Here is an 18,391-nt window from a genome sequence, read left to right as displayed (position 1 = left end):
AGGTGGGACCAAAAAGGGTGGGGATTCCTGAGCCAGGAATGAGAAAACACTTGGATAGTGAACGGTCTAGAACTGGGGTCCAATATTAATATATTGATAAATGAATTAACAAATAATTAAGGTAGTTCCTTCTCTCCCTCCTTCCCCTACCCCTGTTTCATGTAACTCTCCGGGAGCTATGTCCCATGAAGCAATATCTCCTTTTAAAAACATGTGACCGAGAAAAGCTATCTTATCGAGCTGGATTGTGAGCTATTTACTCAGGTTTTATTCAGTGCTTACTCAGGCAAAACTGCTAGTAAAATCAATGAGTAAAGACTGAGTAAATGCCTTCAGGATTTGGTCCTGGATCATGTAACATTTATGAGCCCAGTTACACCCAGGGGTTTGAGAAGCAAGTGTTCAGGTTGCAGTGGTGAGATTCAGAAAGGGTGAGTAATGCTTTCAGCTGGGTGGCTCTGATAGGAATAAGGACTGAAACCTCGGGGCGAGAGAGAGCCCTTCCCTCCACGCCCAAGGTTGCCTGAACGGTTTCCTCCTCTTTGTCGACCTAAAAAATCAAGCAAAAAGAAAAGGAGGACTTGTGGCACCTTAGAGACTAACCAATTTATTTGAGCATAAGCTTTCGTGAGCTACAGCTCACTTCATCGGATGCATTCGGTGGAAAATACAGTGAGGAGCTTTATAGACACACAGAACAGGAAAAAATGGGTGTTACCATACACACTGTAAGGAGAGTGATCACTTAAGATGAGCTATTACCAGCAGGAGAGTGGGGGGGTGGGGAAGAAGACCTTTTGTAGTGATAATCAAGGTGGGCCATTTCCAGCAGTTAACAGGAACATCTGAGGAACAGAGGGGGGAGGGGGAAATAAAAATGGGGAAATAGTTTTACTTTGTGTAATGACCCATCCACTCCCAGTCTCTATTCAAGTCTAAGTTCATTGTATCCAGTTTGCAAATTAATTCCAATTCAGCAGTCTCTCGTTGGAGTCTGTTTTTGAAGTCTTTTTGTTGTAATATTGCGACTTTTAGGTCTGTAATCGAGTGACCAGAGAGATTGAAGTATTCTCCGACTGGTTTATGAATGTTATAATTCTTGACATCTGATTTGTGTCCATTTATTCTTTTACGTAGAGACTGTCCAGTTTGACCAATGTACATGGCAGAGGGGTATTGCTGGCACATGATGTCATATATCACATTGGTAGATGTGCAGATGAACGAGCCTCTGATAGTGTGGCTGATGTGATTAGGCCGCATTTTCTCCAACTCCTTAGACAAAGACAAACACCTACAAGATCTCTATCAAGCATTCTTACAACTACAACACCCACCTGCTGAAGTGAAGAAACAGACTGACAGAGCCAGAAGAGTACCCAGAAGTCACCTACTACAGGACAGGCCCAACAAAGAAAATAACAGAATGCCACTAGCCATCACCTTCAGCCCCCAACTAAAACCTCTCCAGCGCATCATCAAGGATCTACAATCTATCCTGAAGGACGACCCATCACTCTCACAGATCTTGGGAGACAGGCCAGTCCTTGCCTACAGACAGCACCCCAACCTGAAGCAAATACTCACCAGCAACCACATACCACACAACAAAAACACTAACCCAGGAACCTATCCTTGCAACAAAGCCTGTTGCCAGCTGTGTCCACATATCTATTCAGGGGACACCATCATAGGGCCAATGAGAGACTGCTGAATTGGAATTCATTTGAAAACTGGATACAATTAACTTAGGCTTGAATAGAGACTGGGAGTGGATGGGTCATTACACAAAGTAAAACTATTTCCCCATGTTTATTCCACCCCCCCCCACTACCCCACCCCCTACTGTTCCTCAGAGGTTCTTGTTAACTGCTGGAAATGGCCCACCTTGATTTTCACCACAAAAGGTTTTCTCCCCCCCTCCACCCCCCCACTCTCCTGCTGGTAATAGCTCATCTTAAGTGATCACTCTCCTTACAGTGTGTATGATAACACCCATTTTTTCATGTTCTGTGTGTATATAAATCTCCTCACTGTATTTTCCACTGAATGCATCCGATGAAGTGAGCTGTAGCTCACGAAAGCTTATGCTCAAATAAATTGGTTAGTCTAGCCACAAGTACTCCTTTTCTTTTTGCGAATACAGACTAACACGGCTGCTACTCTGAAACCTAAAAAATGAAGGAGACTCTTGCACTAGCATGCACTTGAGAGAAGCAAATATTTATCTAAGGAGAAAAGACTTGGAAGGGATTTCCCTGAGGCTCCTTTTGCTGCCTATACATTTCACAGGACCGGGTTGAAGCTGCAGGATTCAGCTCTGGAATTTGAACACCTGGAGCCCAGGAAGCGGGTGTTTGGAACTGTGGGTTGGGACGGTCTATAGTAAGGATCCCTGCCTTCCAGACCAGGTTTCCCTGCTGCTTGAGCCTGCCATGAAGTCAGGTGTTTGTGAGACTGCAGGTAATTTTCATAGTAACCACTGTCATGTCACATTGTCCTCGCTACAGTGACATCACTGCAGGATCAAACCTGAGGAGGAGGCAGGTTGGGGAAGGAGGGAAGCCCCGGTTCAAACACAAAGGGATGGGAGAATTGGTGGTCATGGCTCATAAGGGTAAAATGCCTTTCTATGTAGTGTGATGTGGCTCGAAATTTACTCCAAGATGAGGTCCCACTTGAAAGTGTAGGGCTGATCCTGTGCGGTGCTGAGTGCCCTCAAAGTCCATTGAAGGTTTGGCACCAACTCAGGGCCCACCCTGTCAGGAAAGGCTTGGATCTCTCTAGTGTTCTCAGTCCTTTTTAAAACTAATACTTATCAATGAAGAAAATGATTAGATTCTGGATAGTTGTGGTGGCTTTGGCAATGACTGGATTTAACCATTTCCCTGCCCAAGCTGTGCTGTGCCTCTGCAAAGCCCTGCTATTATTTTTTGGGAAGGGGGAATGCTGAACTACGCAGGGCATACACAGGCCTTTCACTACAGAAGCCCTTATCACAGCCCTGTGTAGCATGAAGAATGCAAAATACTTTTCATTGCAACACTCTGGGCTGTGTTTCTGGCTGACGTTAACCATTTTGTTTCATCTCGGACACCTGCAGTGATGGGTCCCCTGGAGCAACCAGAGGAATGAGGTTCTGGAACAGCCTTCCACTAGGAGTAATGGGGACAAGAAACCTAACTAGATTTAGGATGGAGCTTGATAAATGTATTAATGTGGGGTTGCCTGTGATAGCAAGGGACTGGATGATCCAGGAGATCTGTTACAGTCCAGTGTTCTTATGTTCTTCACCAGAAATCTTTATCTGCATGGTACAACGAGCCATAAAACTATCATACTTTTCAAATACCCCACCTAGTTGCTCCAGCCCTGACCTGGAACTACCTTCAAGGAGTTGTAGAGGGTACAAATGGAAAGGACCTATCAAGGTATGCTATTGCCATTCCCTGCCAATGTAGGACTGGTCTCCAGGATACATTTTCTAGTGCTCGGTCCCGTCTCATTTTAAATGATCTAATCTAGCAGGGGAATGCTCTCAGTATTTTACATCTGTTTCTCTGAAGTCCCGCTGGAACACTGGCACTGGAGATCAGCAACCAAACGGTTTAACAAAGCTGTAAATAAGTGCATGACAGCACCTCCTAAACAGGCCTGTTCTGTGGCAAAAGTACATTATTCATTCAGGATGCAAGGGGGCGGGGGGTGTGAGGTAATATCTTTCATTGGCCCAACTTCTCTTGGTGAAAGAGACAAGATTTCAAGCTAAACAGAGCTCTTCTTCAGGTCTGGGCTCTGTGTAGCTTAAAAGCTTGCCTCTTTCACTAGTAGAAGTTGGGCCAGATTCAGATTAAGTTGAGCTTAAATTAAGCCGGAGCTGTCCGGAGCAGAGGTCTGGTAAACATTTCCAAGCCCCAGTGTGCCTCCCATGGAGCTGAAGCCCCAAGCCCCAGTGCAACCACCCCCAGGGGGCTGAAGCCCCGTGCCCCACACCGCACAGGGCAGAAGCCCTAGCCTCACCAGCCTGCAGGGCAGAAGCCCTGAGCTCCACTCACCCTCCCCCCACCCCAGCCCAGATGCTGAAGCCTGGAGCCCTGAGGCCTCCTGCTTCCCCTCTCCTCCCCCACCCTCCCCTCTCCCCATTTGGTCCTGGAATTTTTATAGCATGGCGGGAACAACATGTCCATTATTTATCATATCCGGGAAATAATCTGTGAGAATTTAAGCCCTGAGTTGGTCCAATAAAATATATTACCTCACCCACTTGATCTCTCTAATATTCTGAGACCAAGATGGCTATAACGATGCTGCAAGCAGTATTCATTCAAGACAGTGATATGTTGTTTGCAGTGTGATCAGACAGAAGAGCAGACGGATTGTTTGAAAACCATTAGAATGATAGCCCTCGATGGTGAGATGAAACAGAGAGAGGGCCCTATCCTGGGAAGTGCTAAACACTCTCAATTCCTGCTGGATTCAGGAGATGAAGGTGCTCAGTCCCTCATAGGATCAGGCCCCAAGAGAGGAAAACCTTATGCAAAAAAGGTTATGCAAACTCAAGAAGGTTTTGCATCCTGCCTGCTAATGCATGGTTGGTGGCTTTGTTTTGTTTCCAAATCTTGGAGGATTTATCAGCAGTGTTTGGGGGAAAGTGTGAGACATGCAACCAGCCAAAATGACAGCAAATCAACGGCAGAAGCAGTACCATAAATACTCTTTATTTAAACACATGTCAAACAGTAGGGCCTGTAATAAATACTCAGACTTTGTACATACATATTTTCATATCTCTCTCTCTCTAGCTAGCTATAAGAACAAAAATATATTTACATTTCTTTACTCCATATTTTTATATAAACAATTGTGCAAAAATGACCTTACCAAGGACAGTAAACAAAAAACTATTTCCCCATGCACTCTCACTGGCACCAGCAATATTGCACAGGACTTCAGATATCCTTTCCTGCCACTGGGAAGATGAGAAGACGGGAGGAAAGCTGTCATGTTAATGGAGGACCTGCAAGCCCATTTTTGTGATTCAACAATATTCTGTCAAGGTCTGACACCTTGCAAAATATTGGTCCTGATTCTTCACTCCATTACACTATGATTCCTGTGTAAAATTGGAGTCAGAGTGGTGCATCGTGGTTATTTTGGCACAATCTTATGAATAGCCCCTGGCAGCACTTTACAGGCAAGCTGGCCCAAGGAATTCTACAGTGCAGCCTGTAGCTGCCTTCATATTTAGTACAGATAGAAACTACAGCTCCCACTATGCTCTGTCTTGATCCAGGCTGCGTTACTGAGACCTGCTGGGGTACTTCTATGTTAAAGATTAGGCTAGTTCATAGTCTGCTCTGATCCTACAGCTGATACATACGTGGACTGCTGTGCCCAAGCAGAGCCTGTTGTAGCTTCAGAACGGCATTCCCCGCTTGTAGTATCACAAGAAGTGGCTGGTCCTGTGCACTCCCTTCAGTACCCACTGGGTATGTCTACACTGCAATTAAAAGCCTGCAGCTGGCCCGTGTCAGCTGATTTGGGCTTACAGCACTTGGGCTAAGGGGCTGTTCAATTGTGGTGTTGACATTCGGCTGAAGCTGGAGCTCTGGGACCCGCTCACCTTGCAGGATCCTAGAGCCTGGGCTCCAACCCAGGTCTGAATGTCAAACACAATTAAACAGCCCCTTAGCCCAAGTCAGCTGGCATGGGCTGGCCACAAGTTTTTAATTGCAATGTAGACATACCCATTATGATCAGTCATAGATATAGGTGTTACCATACCCACTATCACGAGAGTGATCAATTACGGTGAGCTACTATCAGCACTCTCGTGATAGTGTGGATGGCAACACCCATTTTTTCATGTTCTCTGTGCATATATCTATATCTTCCTACTGTATTTTCCACTGCATGCCTCCGATGAAGTGGGTTTTCGCCCACAAAAGCTTATGCCCACATAAATTTGTTAGTCTCCAAGGTGCCACAAGTACTCCTCATTCTTTTTGCTCAGTATGGTGTCAGTTACTGATAACAAGGTCATGCAGGAACCTTGTTCCATCCTACCTTATAGGGGAGGGCAGTTTCCATTACACAGGTGGGCTCAGAGATCCCAGACAGCAGAAAGTGAACCTAGCAAAGGGAGAGTAAACAATGGAGGGAGCCTGCAGCCTGGGGAAATGACCTATTCCATAAGTTGATCTCACTGGGAAACAGATTTGCCAGGCTGGTGAAAAGAAGCAAGCAGAACAAGTGGAAGAGAAAGGCGAGAGAAAGCCAATCTTTCCTGTTTGCCAGTCTCGGTGTTTCTAACTCCTGAAGACTGGGCTGTTGTAACACAAGAAGGCAGGGAGATTCAGTGGGAGGATCTCAGCATTCTGTTAGCTCTTGCTCAGCATTGTCAAAATTGGGAGGCCTCGTGCACTGGCTAAAATAGGTCCTTTATAGTAAGTAAGTAAATAAATAAAGGGCTTGAAAAATGTAGAGCCTTGTGACATTGCCAAGCTGGAGAGCATGGTATGTGCTCACTCACCCTTTTGTTACCTCTCCAGAGAGACAGGAGCTCTTTCTTGTTTCTTAACTTCTTTAAATTTCACGCTGCTAATATTTCTGGATATTTGGTAACTAGCTCTCCTCCTCCCTTTCCCTGCCTCCGCGCCGTGTCTCAACACAATTCTTGCTCTCATCTTTAATGTGCCCAGCACATTAGACTTCAGCCATTTAGGAGCTAAACACCTGGTCCAGAATGCATAGGAATGGGGGTAGATTTACATGTACTGTCAGTGGAACCTCAACTGTTTGCCCTTGATCCTTCAGCTCACAACCTTGGCTCCTCTATATACATCCATCCATACATGCCCTTTTGATATCATGCTATAGTATAATATGCATTGACCTGCAGTGCCTTTCGTCACTAACTTCCTATAGCAATCAGCTGTTTTCTGATTTTGGGGATATGAATTAGCTAGATTCTACAGCATATACCATACGTCTGAACTAAGGAAAGCACAGCTGAGAGAGAGAGAGAGATTCCATAGTAACTAGAGATGGGCACAGAGCAAAACCCTGCTTTCAAAATTCACCATAGGCAGAATCAAAGCCCAGGGTCCTGAACTTGTGGGAGTGAAATATAGGTGTAAACCTGGACTTCTCCAGATCTTGGGGTGTTTGGAATTGGCCCATTACAGAAAAAGGTTTGAGCTGTGAGAATTCCCCATAACTGGGGCTCTGGATCAGCATACTTCTCATAGGTTAATTGTACACACATCAATAATTCTCTGATATTGACAATTCATCTTCTGAGGCCAAGGCATCTCACAAAGCAAAAGCTCTCCAGGAATGTCTCCAATGAAGCAAAAGACTGACACAGTGGAGGGACTCTACATACTATGTCTGCTTTGGAGGACGGAGCGAAGACAGCTCCTGAAGTGGAAAATGCAGCTACCAGAGTAAAAAAAGACTCAGGGGTCTGCAGCTACACCATTATTCTGCAACACTGCTAAAGCAGGAATTACAGCACCAAGACTTACAAGAATTCAAAGAATTACACAACTGAGCATGGATGTTATGCAAAATTCTATTCATCCAAAGTGCAATAAGCAATAGATGGGGAGGGCACTTATCCCCCACTATAAAATATATTCACAGGGACTATACATATACATACACAAGGGGTACAAAATATTCTACTTGCCTCTGGTGCAATCTCAGTGACACGGCAGCGTTTGTGGGAGGTACAAACCAGCAGCACAGAATGTAGGCCTGTGTGTTTTCAGTGGAGCACATTATTTTAGGTCTGGACATGGTATTTCATTTCAGTGACAGTGGAATTCTCTAGGATTTTTTTTTCCACGAGTGAAAACAGCACAATGCGTATTATACGCTCTGAGCCAGATCCTCAGCTAATATAAACAGACAAAACTGCACTGAAGTCACTTTACACCAGCTGGGGATCTGGCCCAGATACTTTATCTATATATACCTATTTCTGCTGTTTTTTAGGATATTTTCTTCATTACAAAATAAATGATCAGGCAAGAGGTTTTCCTTTCTGCATTTTTTAATCTCCACATGGCAGTTTCTATAGGGGCCCATTTATTGTGTGTGTTATATTGTAACTGGTTGGGTCCATGACAGTTTCATTCTCTGAACTGTCATGTTTCTATGGAAAGTCAACAGTTTTCACTGAGCCAAGTCCAATGAGAGTTTTGGCTGAGTAAGACTGAGTAACACATGACTAAGCACCTGAGAATCTGACCTATTGTTTGGTGGATTTCCAAAGAAGTTGCTGATCCTTTCCTTCAGCTTCAGCTAGTTTGAGACCTCCACAGCTCACACCCCACCTGTGTTGACGTCAGAGAGAAAAGTAAAACCTGAAGCAATTGTCAGGTGATCTACACGCAAATCTCAGGACTAATGATGCCTCCTTTACCCATCCAGTCTGTGTTGATCAGTGCCACCATATCCCGGTCATCTTCCCAGCCTTGCCTCACAGTGAATAACCTATTGCTTCCTGACCCTTCCATCTTCCAGTGCTTGGAACAGCCCTGTGGTTCTGAGATAAGCCATGTCCCTGTTCACGCCTCTTCTTCAGATACACACAGCAAGAGCATTTGAAGTTTTAATACCAAATAGCCAAACAAATGTGGTCATTGACAAAATATGCACAACACTAGCAATGAGGGTGTGGCATTGTTTACACTCAGGGCCCACTCCTATTCCCACTGAAGTCAATGGAAGTTTGGCAGTAACGTCAATGACAGAAGAACTGGGCCCTTGCTAAAGAGAATGTCACCCTGCCACTTGTGAGGGGTTGCCGTTTCCCCCCTACTTGGCCCAATCAATCTTATAAGCTACCCTATCCTGGTGTGTATCCTCCATGTCACATGTGCATGTAATTCCATTCATGAGGGTATATTCATATTCATATTCCAAACACTGACAGCGATTGTTGGTTGCTGGCTGTTCAGACTAAAAAACACAGGAGAGGAAATCGAGAACCACAACTTGTACCTAATTTTTTACTTACTCTGGACTGCTATATAATAATAATTAATATACACACACACTGATGCAGCATATGCAACATGTAGATAATGAATGTGTGTGTTTACATGCACCTACTGTACTGTACAATAGCATTCTGTATCTAAATCCTCATACTACACAAAACGAGCTTCATTAACAAATGGCACCTGAGTTTCTGAGTTCCTAAATCTTGCACTGTGTCAGGTTTCATTCTGCTAGGACAGTGTGTTAATGTTTATCTGGAAAGAGATTGTTTTTGTAGACCCAGTGACTCCCCTAACAGCAATTGCATGTACCCTGTAACGTCATCACTATGTGTTTGCTTCAATGGGACTGGCTGTATTTTAAAGGCTTAATATGGGAATTGAACTGTGCACAGGATCTGCTTACAGCCTGACATCAACAGCAGGGAGCGATGCACCAGGCAACTTCCTTAAAGCAAACCCTGTTCTCTGCTTGATGCTAGGGGGCAGTCAATGGCAGACAAGCAGGGATATCTTGGAAGTCATCTCCCATAGGAGGGAGACAGCTAGTGAAAGAGGAAGAAGCTTTCTCAGGCCACATTCTCTTTCTCTGTATATACTTTGGGCTCAGACCTGCAGTCCTGACCCAGGCAGAACTCTTTGTAATGGCAACCACACCTCCCATCCTCTAAAGGAGGATTCAAGGATCCGGCTCTTTTAGCCACTCTTCCCAGAGGACCAGGCCCACTTTGCTGGGGAGAGGGAGGAGCACCCATTTCAACTCCTCTTCCCTATAAAATGCCAATAGTTGAGACAAGGCTTCATGGACACGGTTCAAAATGTCTCAGAGCTGAATTCACCCTAGCACCTTGTATCACCATTGCTACCAGTGCAAAGTGAGCGTGAAAACAAAGCAGAATGGCATCGTTTACACCTGCTTTGAACTTACTTCACAATGGGGCAAATGACTACACAAGGTGCAGGTCAATGGTGAATTGGACCCTAAAGGGAATGTGGGCGCTGCACAGTTATCGCTACAATCCTTCCACAGACTTCTGCAGGGTTGAACGCTCCGCATGTTTAAAGAATGCCTGGTATTTTTATTTTAAATTTTGTTGCCATTATTTTTTATTTCACATTCCACATTTTTAGAGGCGATTTGAATCATTCCACCCCCCCCGGCCCTGAATTCCTTCATTTTCCCGCACACACACACTTTTGTAGTCTCTGAGCTCGCACCACCTTGGCGGAAAAGCCATGACATGGTGGCCCCCCTTTAACTTGCAGATACTCCTTTGCAAAGTAGCACAATAGTGCAAGTGTGTGTACTGTGACTGCAAGGTCTCTGCTATAAATAGTCCCACTTCATTGTGTTGCATGGTGTCTGGCTTTGTCTTTTAATTTGGCCTTCTCCTTTAAGGACAACTGTTAAAGGTGCAAAAGATAACGCAGCATTGTTTTTGTGGAGATTTGCCTTAGCATTCTTCTAATTTCACAGATGCAGTGAGTCTCTCCGTTAATCACACTTCACAATTGGCCCCTAGCTGCAGAAAGGGCTGTCAGAAAGCCCCATGCATTTTGCTCCAAACTCTGCTGCAGCATGTCCCTCCCGGTCACCTCTCTTGAACCTGACGGCAGGCTTTTTACTGTTTTAATAACCACCTTGCATGGTGTAAACACTAATCCCAAGCATGACTATGCACAAATTGGAAGGTTTATGAAGGTGGTTCGGGCTACATATGCTTACTAGCTGCTAAACAAAGTGCTTTCTCCACTTGGAGGGTAGGTGAGTGAGTTGGGCAACAGGAAGAAACACTGTACATTCTGCAAAGAACAACTCAGCATACCTTTTACCAGTTTGGCCGGGGAGGGGGCTCCGCTACTTAGTTACATCCCTCTGGCATCTGCAGTTAACAGACACAACAAAAGATCTAACCTGAAAGAGAGCAAACTACAGATTTCTGATCAAGATGCAGAGACTTTAGCTTGTAAGAAATCAGTAGGCAAATCCTCACCACTCACTTGACAATCTCTGCAGCAGGCCTCACTTGAAAGGATAAAGCTTAGGAGATCGAGCTTCCTGACTGCTCAGCAGCTCCCAAAAACCACAGGAAACTTCCCCAACTATGTGCCAAAAGTATTTTCAATGCAGAAAGAACATAAGGCAAAGCCAATCTATGCTTTACATGGACAGCTTTCCAGGAGTTATCACAAATGATTTGCAAAGGCTCACTCAGAAATTCATTGGAAATACCAATTACAGTTAGTGACAATATTCTTGGTGGAGAGTTTTTTCAGGGCAAAGGCGTGGGTGTGCGGTGGAATAAATGCTGAGGTTGGGAGCAGCTCACCATTTGAAAACACCACGACTCTTTGCATTTGTTTTTTTGTTTTGTTTTCTCTGATATTTCTTCCCACTAAGACACTGTTCCAGGAAACTCCTTGTTGGAATCCTAGGGCACAGGTCAAAACAGTCTTGGTTGCCTAACCCATGCATGATTCCGAGATTGACCAAAAGCTATTTCAAGCAAATTAGTCAAAGCTCAAAGCAGTTCCCTAAGACAGCACGCCTGTATTAACAGAGTGCAATAACAAAGCAGCAAAATAGAAACATACCAAGATATTAAGCATTCAGATACTGTGTTGAGGGATCTGGCATACAAATACATAGAACAGATTGAAATGGAAACGTGTCACTGCTTTGTAAGGGACCCAGTGTGTGATCTTCCCCCACCTCAGTCTTTTTCACATGTTTTGAAAGGACCCTTCTCTTTCACATTCTCTTTGCAGCCATGCTGCACCCTTTTAAAAAAATGTCTATGTAAGCCTGAAGGAAGAGTCCCGTTTTCTGATCACTGCTTCCTGCATCCAGAGGCTGCTCTGCTGAAGGGTAACAGTCTCCTCTCGCTCCCCCACAGGTCTCTGTACTCCTCCCCACCCGCACCTGTCCACTTGTGTCTGAGTATTAGCTTCCCATCTGACAGCCCGGGGGAGCTTGCAGCCAACATGAAGCAAGGTTTGCAAACCAGGAACAAAATGTAAAACCTGCCAAGAGGGAAAGCTAATAAATAAAACGGGGCCAGAAAAACAAAGACTGATCTACCCTTCCATATCCACTGTCTCCTGAGACCAAACACTCTCTGAATTAAATACACCTTGTTTTTTTATTTTAAAGATTGGGAAAACCTTTAGCTAGAGGAATTTTCTGTGATTTTTAGCAGCACACAGGACAATTTTCCAGCTACCTTCTCCAGGAAATTTACAGTCATAGTCTTCTACATTCTCCCAAATTCCCCAGGCCTGTTTCTTTTTTTTTAAATGAAAAAGTCCTACAGAATTGAACAGAGAACATTAGTTTGTTTCTTTAAATCAGCCTTCCAAATTTAACAGAAGTATCTCTCTTGTATAGAATTCTATAGAGCGATTCTATCTCCCCCTACAGAAATTATCTGGTTTCCTTTAAAAATCTAAAGGTTTGATGGTAATTTTAAAAGCACCCGACAGAACTTTGTTGGCTTCACCCTTGTACAATTCCAGAGGACTTTTCCATAAACAGGGATTTGTCCCAGACCCTCCATCTGAGGCTAAAATTGATTCATGTTTTGACAGCGTGTTTCATTTGATTGTTTTGTTTTGTACATGAGAAATCATGTTCAAGAGCTGGTTTATTGGATGTGGAGGGAGGATTTCACTGTACAACAGCCTGGAGTGGCCTGGCTCATGATACGGTGTTCCTGTCCCTCATGAGATGGGGGACACAGTCGGAGATTACACAAAATGCTTTATAAGAGCACTATAAAGGGCAGACTGCCAGGCCCATGATCCCCTTAGCGCTGGGACTCCAGTGGGGGTGTAACCACCGTTGAAAGATGGGAAGACTAAAAGGGGAAATTTCAGGAAGGGGAAAATACAGCCCAGATGAATTCCCTCAGTGACCCCCAAAGCCCATGATTTAGAGCTTAAGCTCGCTCAGACCGGAGTGGTACAGCTCCGAACACACTGAGTGCTTAACAAATAATACAGAACATAATGACCCGGATCAAACCACCCTTTATTTCACAGGTCATTGCCGAAGAGCCCCCACTGCGTGTCCTAGCCTACTCCACGCTTGGACCTCTGAGGCCACTGAGACCCAAATAGACAGGGGGAAAGCGCCTCTATTGCGAACACTGCCACTGAAGTGGCGTTGAAATGTCTTTAGAGTCCCTCTGTAAACGGAACGAGCTGTCAATGGGAACTGCTCACGGGCTACTCCCTGAGCTGAAACCTGTTGGAACCTGCCGAGCACTGCTCTGCCCACCTTTCCAATCAGTGCTCGCTCGCCTCCAGGGCAGAGCAAGCTCAGCCACGGGGTGGTGGCAGGGGAATCAGGTTCAGTGTGGCCAGAAGGGAAGTGCTAGTTATCGTGTTACAGCCCTCGCTGAGCTTCCCAGCCGCCCCCGCTCCATGCTTTTGGATGATGTCAACTGCAGAACCCTAGTGCTAACAACTTTATAATTATGGGCTTAATCCTCATGAATTCCGCTGGCATTTAGGCTCAGACCTCTCCAGATGCCAAGAGGGAACAAAGATCGCAAGTGAAGAACACTATTAGCTTAGGAAGCCTCTAGTAATGGGGAAAGGGGCTGGTTTCTTTAGCATACGCGGACATTGCCCATTAGTTTCACAGCCAAGTCTTTGGGATTTAAATAATGCGCACTAATGAAAATGTGACCATCATATTTGTGTGGGTGGAAGGGAAGCTCAGATCTCAAAGGAAGGGCAGTTGAAAGGTATGTTTACTGCACTAACATGAAGACTGAACTGGGATTAATGGGGATTTGGTGCGGGGGAGATGAGCCATTCCTAGCAGAACTGAGTATGAAGTCATTAGAGCATCACTTAAAGTTGTCACCATACTTTTATACAGTGGACAGGAATTTGGACAAACAGGTGCAGTGAGGTCATCCTTACACCAGTATTCACTGCACAAAGAAGTAAACTTCAGACTCGATTCCCCCAAACGACGGCAAATCAAGCCCTGACTCGTCCCCGAAGTAAAGGATCATCTTCCCCTCTGATGGGAGACAGCCCACTCACCAAAGGGACAGGAGTCCTGCTAGGCTTGAGGGCAGCAGTTACGTGCTTATTATTACTAGATCTCTGAGGTAGATAAACACAAACACCACAACAGTCATCAAGTCTTCAAGGGATGACCCTCATCCACAGTCTTAAAATAATCCCCGGTGCATATAAATATGTACTTGCCCGAGGATTTTGTACATCCTGCAAATAAACAACCCCCTCCCGCCCCTAAAGGGGGCACTCCCACATACTTGTATAAAGGTTGCTAGTTTTAGTTCTCTTGCAGTTACTACATTAAAGGTGCCTTTTTCATTGGACTGGGTTATTTTTGTTTTTGGTAAAAGCTCATCTCTCTACAATATGCAATCGTGTGTGCTATGACTGATGCTCTGGGACTCAACGCAACCGTTCAGCACAGTACCTTTACAGTGCAATAAGTCCTCACTGGCAGGTGGCCCCGCTCCATCACACAGCAATTCACACGTTTTGTCTTGTCCCAACTGATATCCATCGTCCTCCTCGTTGAAGTCACTTTTCCCGTTGCTGTTGGAATATCCATTGGCGTGCATCTTCAGGGCAGATCGCCGGAGGCACAGGAGCTCCTGGAAAGCATACCTGAAGTCCGGGCTTCTGCAGTAAATAAGAGGGTTGAAGCCGGAGTTGACGTATCCCAACCAGTTCAGGAGGATGTACAGGTAAGTGGGGATAATGTTGTCCTGTATCACGTGCACGATGTTGACTATGAAGAAGGGCAGCCAGCACAAAGTGAAGGTGCCCATGATGATCCCCAAGGTTTTCAGGGCTTTGTGCTCCTTCAAACAAAACTTGGAGGTTCTCCTGTGACTTCCTCTCCCGTTCTGCTCCTGCTGGTGGTTGTTCTGGTTATGAAACCTCCTTTCACATTTGTCTATCTTCTTCAACTGCTTCTTGGCTACCTGGAAGACCCTGGCATAGACGAAGACCATGACCACCAAAGGCAAGTAGAAGGAGATGATGGAAGAAGCGATGGCATAGGCTTGGTTGGTGAAGAAGTCACAGCAACTCTCATCTTTGTAACACTTTTCGGCTACCGGGCCCTCTGCTCTGTACCAGTGCATCTGGATAGGCAAGAAAGAGGTCAAAACAGACACCACCCAGACCACGAGGATGACAATCCTGGCTTTGCTCTTGGTCAGCAGGCTCTGATACTTGAAGGGGGAGGTGATGGCGAAATACCTGTCCACGGCAATGACGCAGAGGGTCTCGATGCTGGCCGTGACACACAGCACGTCTAAGGAGGTCCAGAACTCGCACCAGAAGTTCCCAAACTTCCACTGCTTCAGCATGATGTGGCTGGCTCCGAAGGGGACCACGGCCAGCCCCATCACCAGGTCGGCGCACGCCAGGGAAGTGATGAAGTAGTTGGTGACGGTCTGCAGCCGCTGGAACTTGGCGATGGCGGTGATCACCAGGATGTTGCCAAAGACGATGGCCAGCACGATCACAGACATCAGGATGCCCATGCCCACCATCCAGACGTCTTGCGACAGGCTGGAACTGCCCGTGTCCTCGCTGCTGCTCACATTGACCGCAGCAAGCCCCGGGCTGGTGGGACTCACCGATCCCATGGCTTCCTACCCGCAGCAGCGCACGTTCTGCGCTCTGCTCCCCGTTGACATGCAAGCCTCGGGCGGCCCCGCGTCCGATCCCCCGCCGCACAGCGCCGGGGCTCTTCGCGGGCAAGTCTGGGACAGCCCGATGCCCACTGCGCAGCGCCGGCGCTCCGCTCGCGCTCTTTACACGCCGGCTGCCTCCTGCGCTCGGTGCCCGGTGCGCCTGGCTGGTGCCCTGGAGCAGTCACACGCGCGCTGTAGGAGATCCAAGCTGGCCCCCCGAGAAATGCCGGCGGTGGCTTGGCCGGGCTGGGGGCCTCTTGCAGTCAGACTTGTTGACAGACTGTTTGGTGGCTAGGGATTTGCATTTGTTTGCTCCCCCTTTAGCCTGCTCCCTCCCCTTCTGCAGCTGCAGCCTGGGCAGCTCCTGCCCTGCCGGGAGTCTCGTCTACAAGTGTCCTGAGCCCGTTATGTGTTGGGGAGCTTATAGGAACAGCCAGCCGTGACATCAGGCAGCCCCCAGCCAATGGGCTGCTAGCAGGACACGGGGACACACACACACACACACACACGGCTGACAGTGGTGACGGTGCTCCTGCTGGTCTGTCCCCTAGGGTGGTTCTCGCAGCCCCAGTGCCGGTCTCTCCCGGTGCCCTAGTTGACGGGGGAGCCTCCACTTTGATCCGCTGCAGCCTGCAGACGTCCCTCTCTCCTCACTCCCCAGCCCCGGCCACGGGTGCTTCTGGCAGAGCTCGCAGTCAGCCCGGATCGCTGCTTGCCCCGGCCGCATCTGCCTCTCAAAGCAGGGCGCTCCCTGGGAACACAGCCCGCAGGCTGATCCCTGGCTCCAGGCGCTTTTGCTGACAGAGGCAGGCGCGCCTTCCCTGGCGCTTTGGTTTCACTGTTGACACTTCGGCCCTTTTGCAGCGAAGGTTTCGAGTCTGCGACCGAGTGGCATTTTGCACAACTGTCTGCATTCACCCTCCCGCCTCACTTGTGCATTGCCAGCGAGGTTGGTTTGCGTGCGCCACGCTCCGTTCCCAGCGAACATTACTGCCTCGCGATCAAGAGAACTTCTTCTCGCTAAGTGCGTGCTAGGTCCTTGTGTGTTTTCAGACACACAACTGCCGCAGCGTCCTGTGGAAGTGGATTGGCCCGGAAACCACCTGTGGAGCGGTGAAGTGAAAAGTTACAGATGCTCACTGTAAAAGAGAGGAAGAGGGATACTTTCTCAGCATACCTCGCCACCTAATCCCCTGGGGACCTGCCGCTGCATCGCTCGCAAAGCGAGCCAACAGCCTGTTGTTATTCCTTAGACCTGAAGTTTCTCTTCTTCAGCTTTAATTCAAATCACCGCGTAGCGCTGGGAATGGTACATTTCTAGTCTCCCTGCCAATCCGCCAGTACCCTGACATGCAGTTAGTTAGAATCACTGAGACAGCTACCCATCTGTCTAGCTACTTTCAACGGTTAGCCAATTTACATCGGATATAGATCGGTATGTGTAGATATGATCGAAATCAAAGGTTTCGAGCAATAAGCGCAACGGCTTTGGTTGCTGAATTAGCCTTCGAAGTAGACTGTGTCTCTCTGTTTACAGCATTCATCTTCCAAAGCCTCCTTTTACATGCATGTCTAAACTTAGCACGGGATCTCTGAAACCAAGTCATATAACCGGTGTAAAGAAAACTTCCTTCCCGGTCATGGAGGGGTAGAAGAAAATATAACGCATCATTTACTCTGGAGAAAGCAAAGAGCCGGAAACCGAAAGAACAGTGATATATTGACAAAGCACGGTCACTTTTTGAGACAGGATCCGAATCTGCCTCCCCCTCCAATTATTCCTGCTAGAGCTAGACCCATTCAGCGAGACCACTCGCACAGCAAAATAGGGCTCAACAGGAGTAAGGGTGGCAGAATCGGGCCCTTTACTATTTTTCAGTGTTTGTTTTAAAAGCAGGCACAGTACGCCATTGCATGGAGAAGTCAGGTAAACAACGGACAACGCAACACTGGAACGGAGGGAAGCTTCCCCAGGTCTGATCCTAATGAGAGGTGCTGAGGATACAACAGTACAGATTTCTCATTGTTAGTTTCCATCCAGATACTATCTGTCTATCTCCCTGCCCGGGAGCTATCAACTGGATAAATCCAAGAAAAAAAAAGAGGATGGAGGGAGACCATGTGTTTTGGATTGAGTTGGAAGATGGCACGGGAAGTGGAGTTCAAGAAATCTGGAAGAGGTGAGGCCCCAATCTCAGATACATTGTTTGAGCTACATCTGTGCTCTCAAAGGCCATATACAATTAAAGACCAATATAGTCTTTTTTATAGTCAGTTTAGCTCATCCTGAGGCCCTGAACACTAACAGGAAGACCTTATTCTTCCTTGGATTGTGCTGCAATTTAAAGTTTCCTGATTTCTTGGTAAGTAGAGATATCTTTTGACTGGAGAAAAGGAGTATACAAGGAGAGGAAGGAATTTTTAATGTGCTTTTCTTACATGATAGCTTTGTCTTAGTTTTTCCCCCCTCTACCTTACACTGGAATTGTTATTACAGATTGTACCTACTTTATCTGGCTGTAAACTCAAAAGATAATCTTTTCAAATTAAAGGTTAATAACTTTTAATTTAAATGATTTGTGGCACATGCCTGGGGTGAGTGAGTGCCCTTTCTCTCAACAGCTCTAAAGGTTTCTCCTTAATGCACATCTGCTTGTAATCACAGCTGTGACCCATCTCCAG

The 18,391-nt window shown here is 46.5% G+C and overlaps 1 protein-coding gene across 1 annotated transcript in view; it reads right to left on the bottom strand.

Moving 5' to 3' along the window:
* The window catches only part of ADRB2 (adrenoceptor beta 2), a 59,126-nt gene extending 43,465 nt beyond the window's left edge, over positions 1-15,661 (bottom strand). Inside the window, exon 1 of the mRNA XM_077824369.1 lies at positions 14,476-15,661. Within this exon, the coding sequence (XP_077680495.1) occupies positions 14,476-15,661 (1,186 nt within the window). The remainder of the gene's footprint in view (positions 1-14,475) is intronic.
* Between the last annotated feature and the right edge of the window lie 2,730 nt (positions 15,662-18,391).

This window comes from Eretmochelys imbricata, chromosome 8, assembly GCF_965152235.1.
Source record: "Eretmochelys imbricata isolate rEreImb1 chromosome 8, rEreImb1.hap1, whole genome shotgun sequence".
NCBI lineage: Eukaryota > Metazoa > Chordata > Testudines > Cheloniidae > Eretmochelys > Eretmochelys imbricata.
Note: the sequence above shows the minus strand (reverse complement) of the source record. Positions and strands in the feature narration are given on the sequence as shown.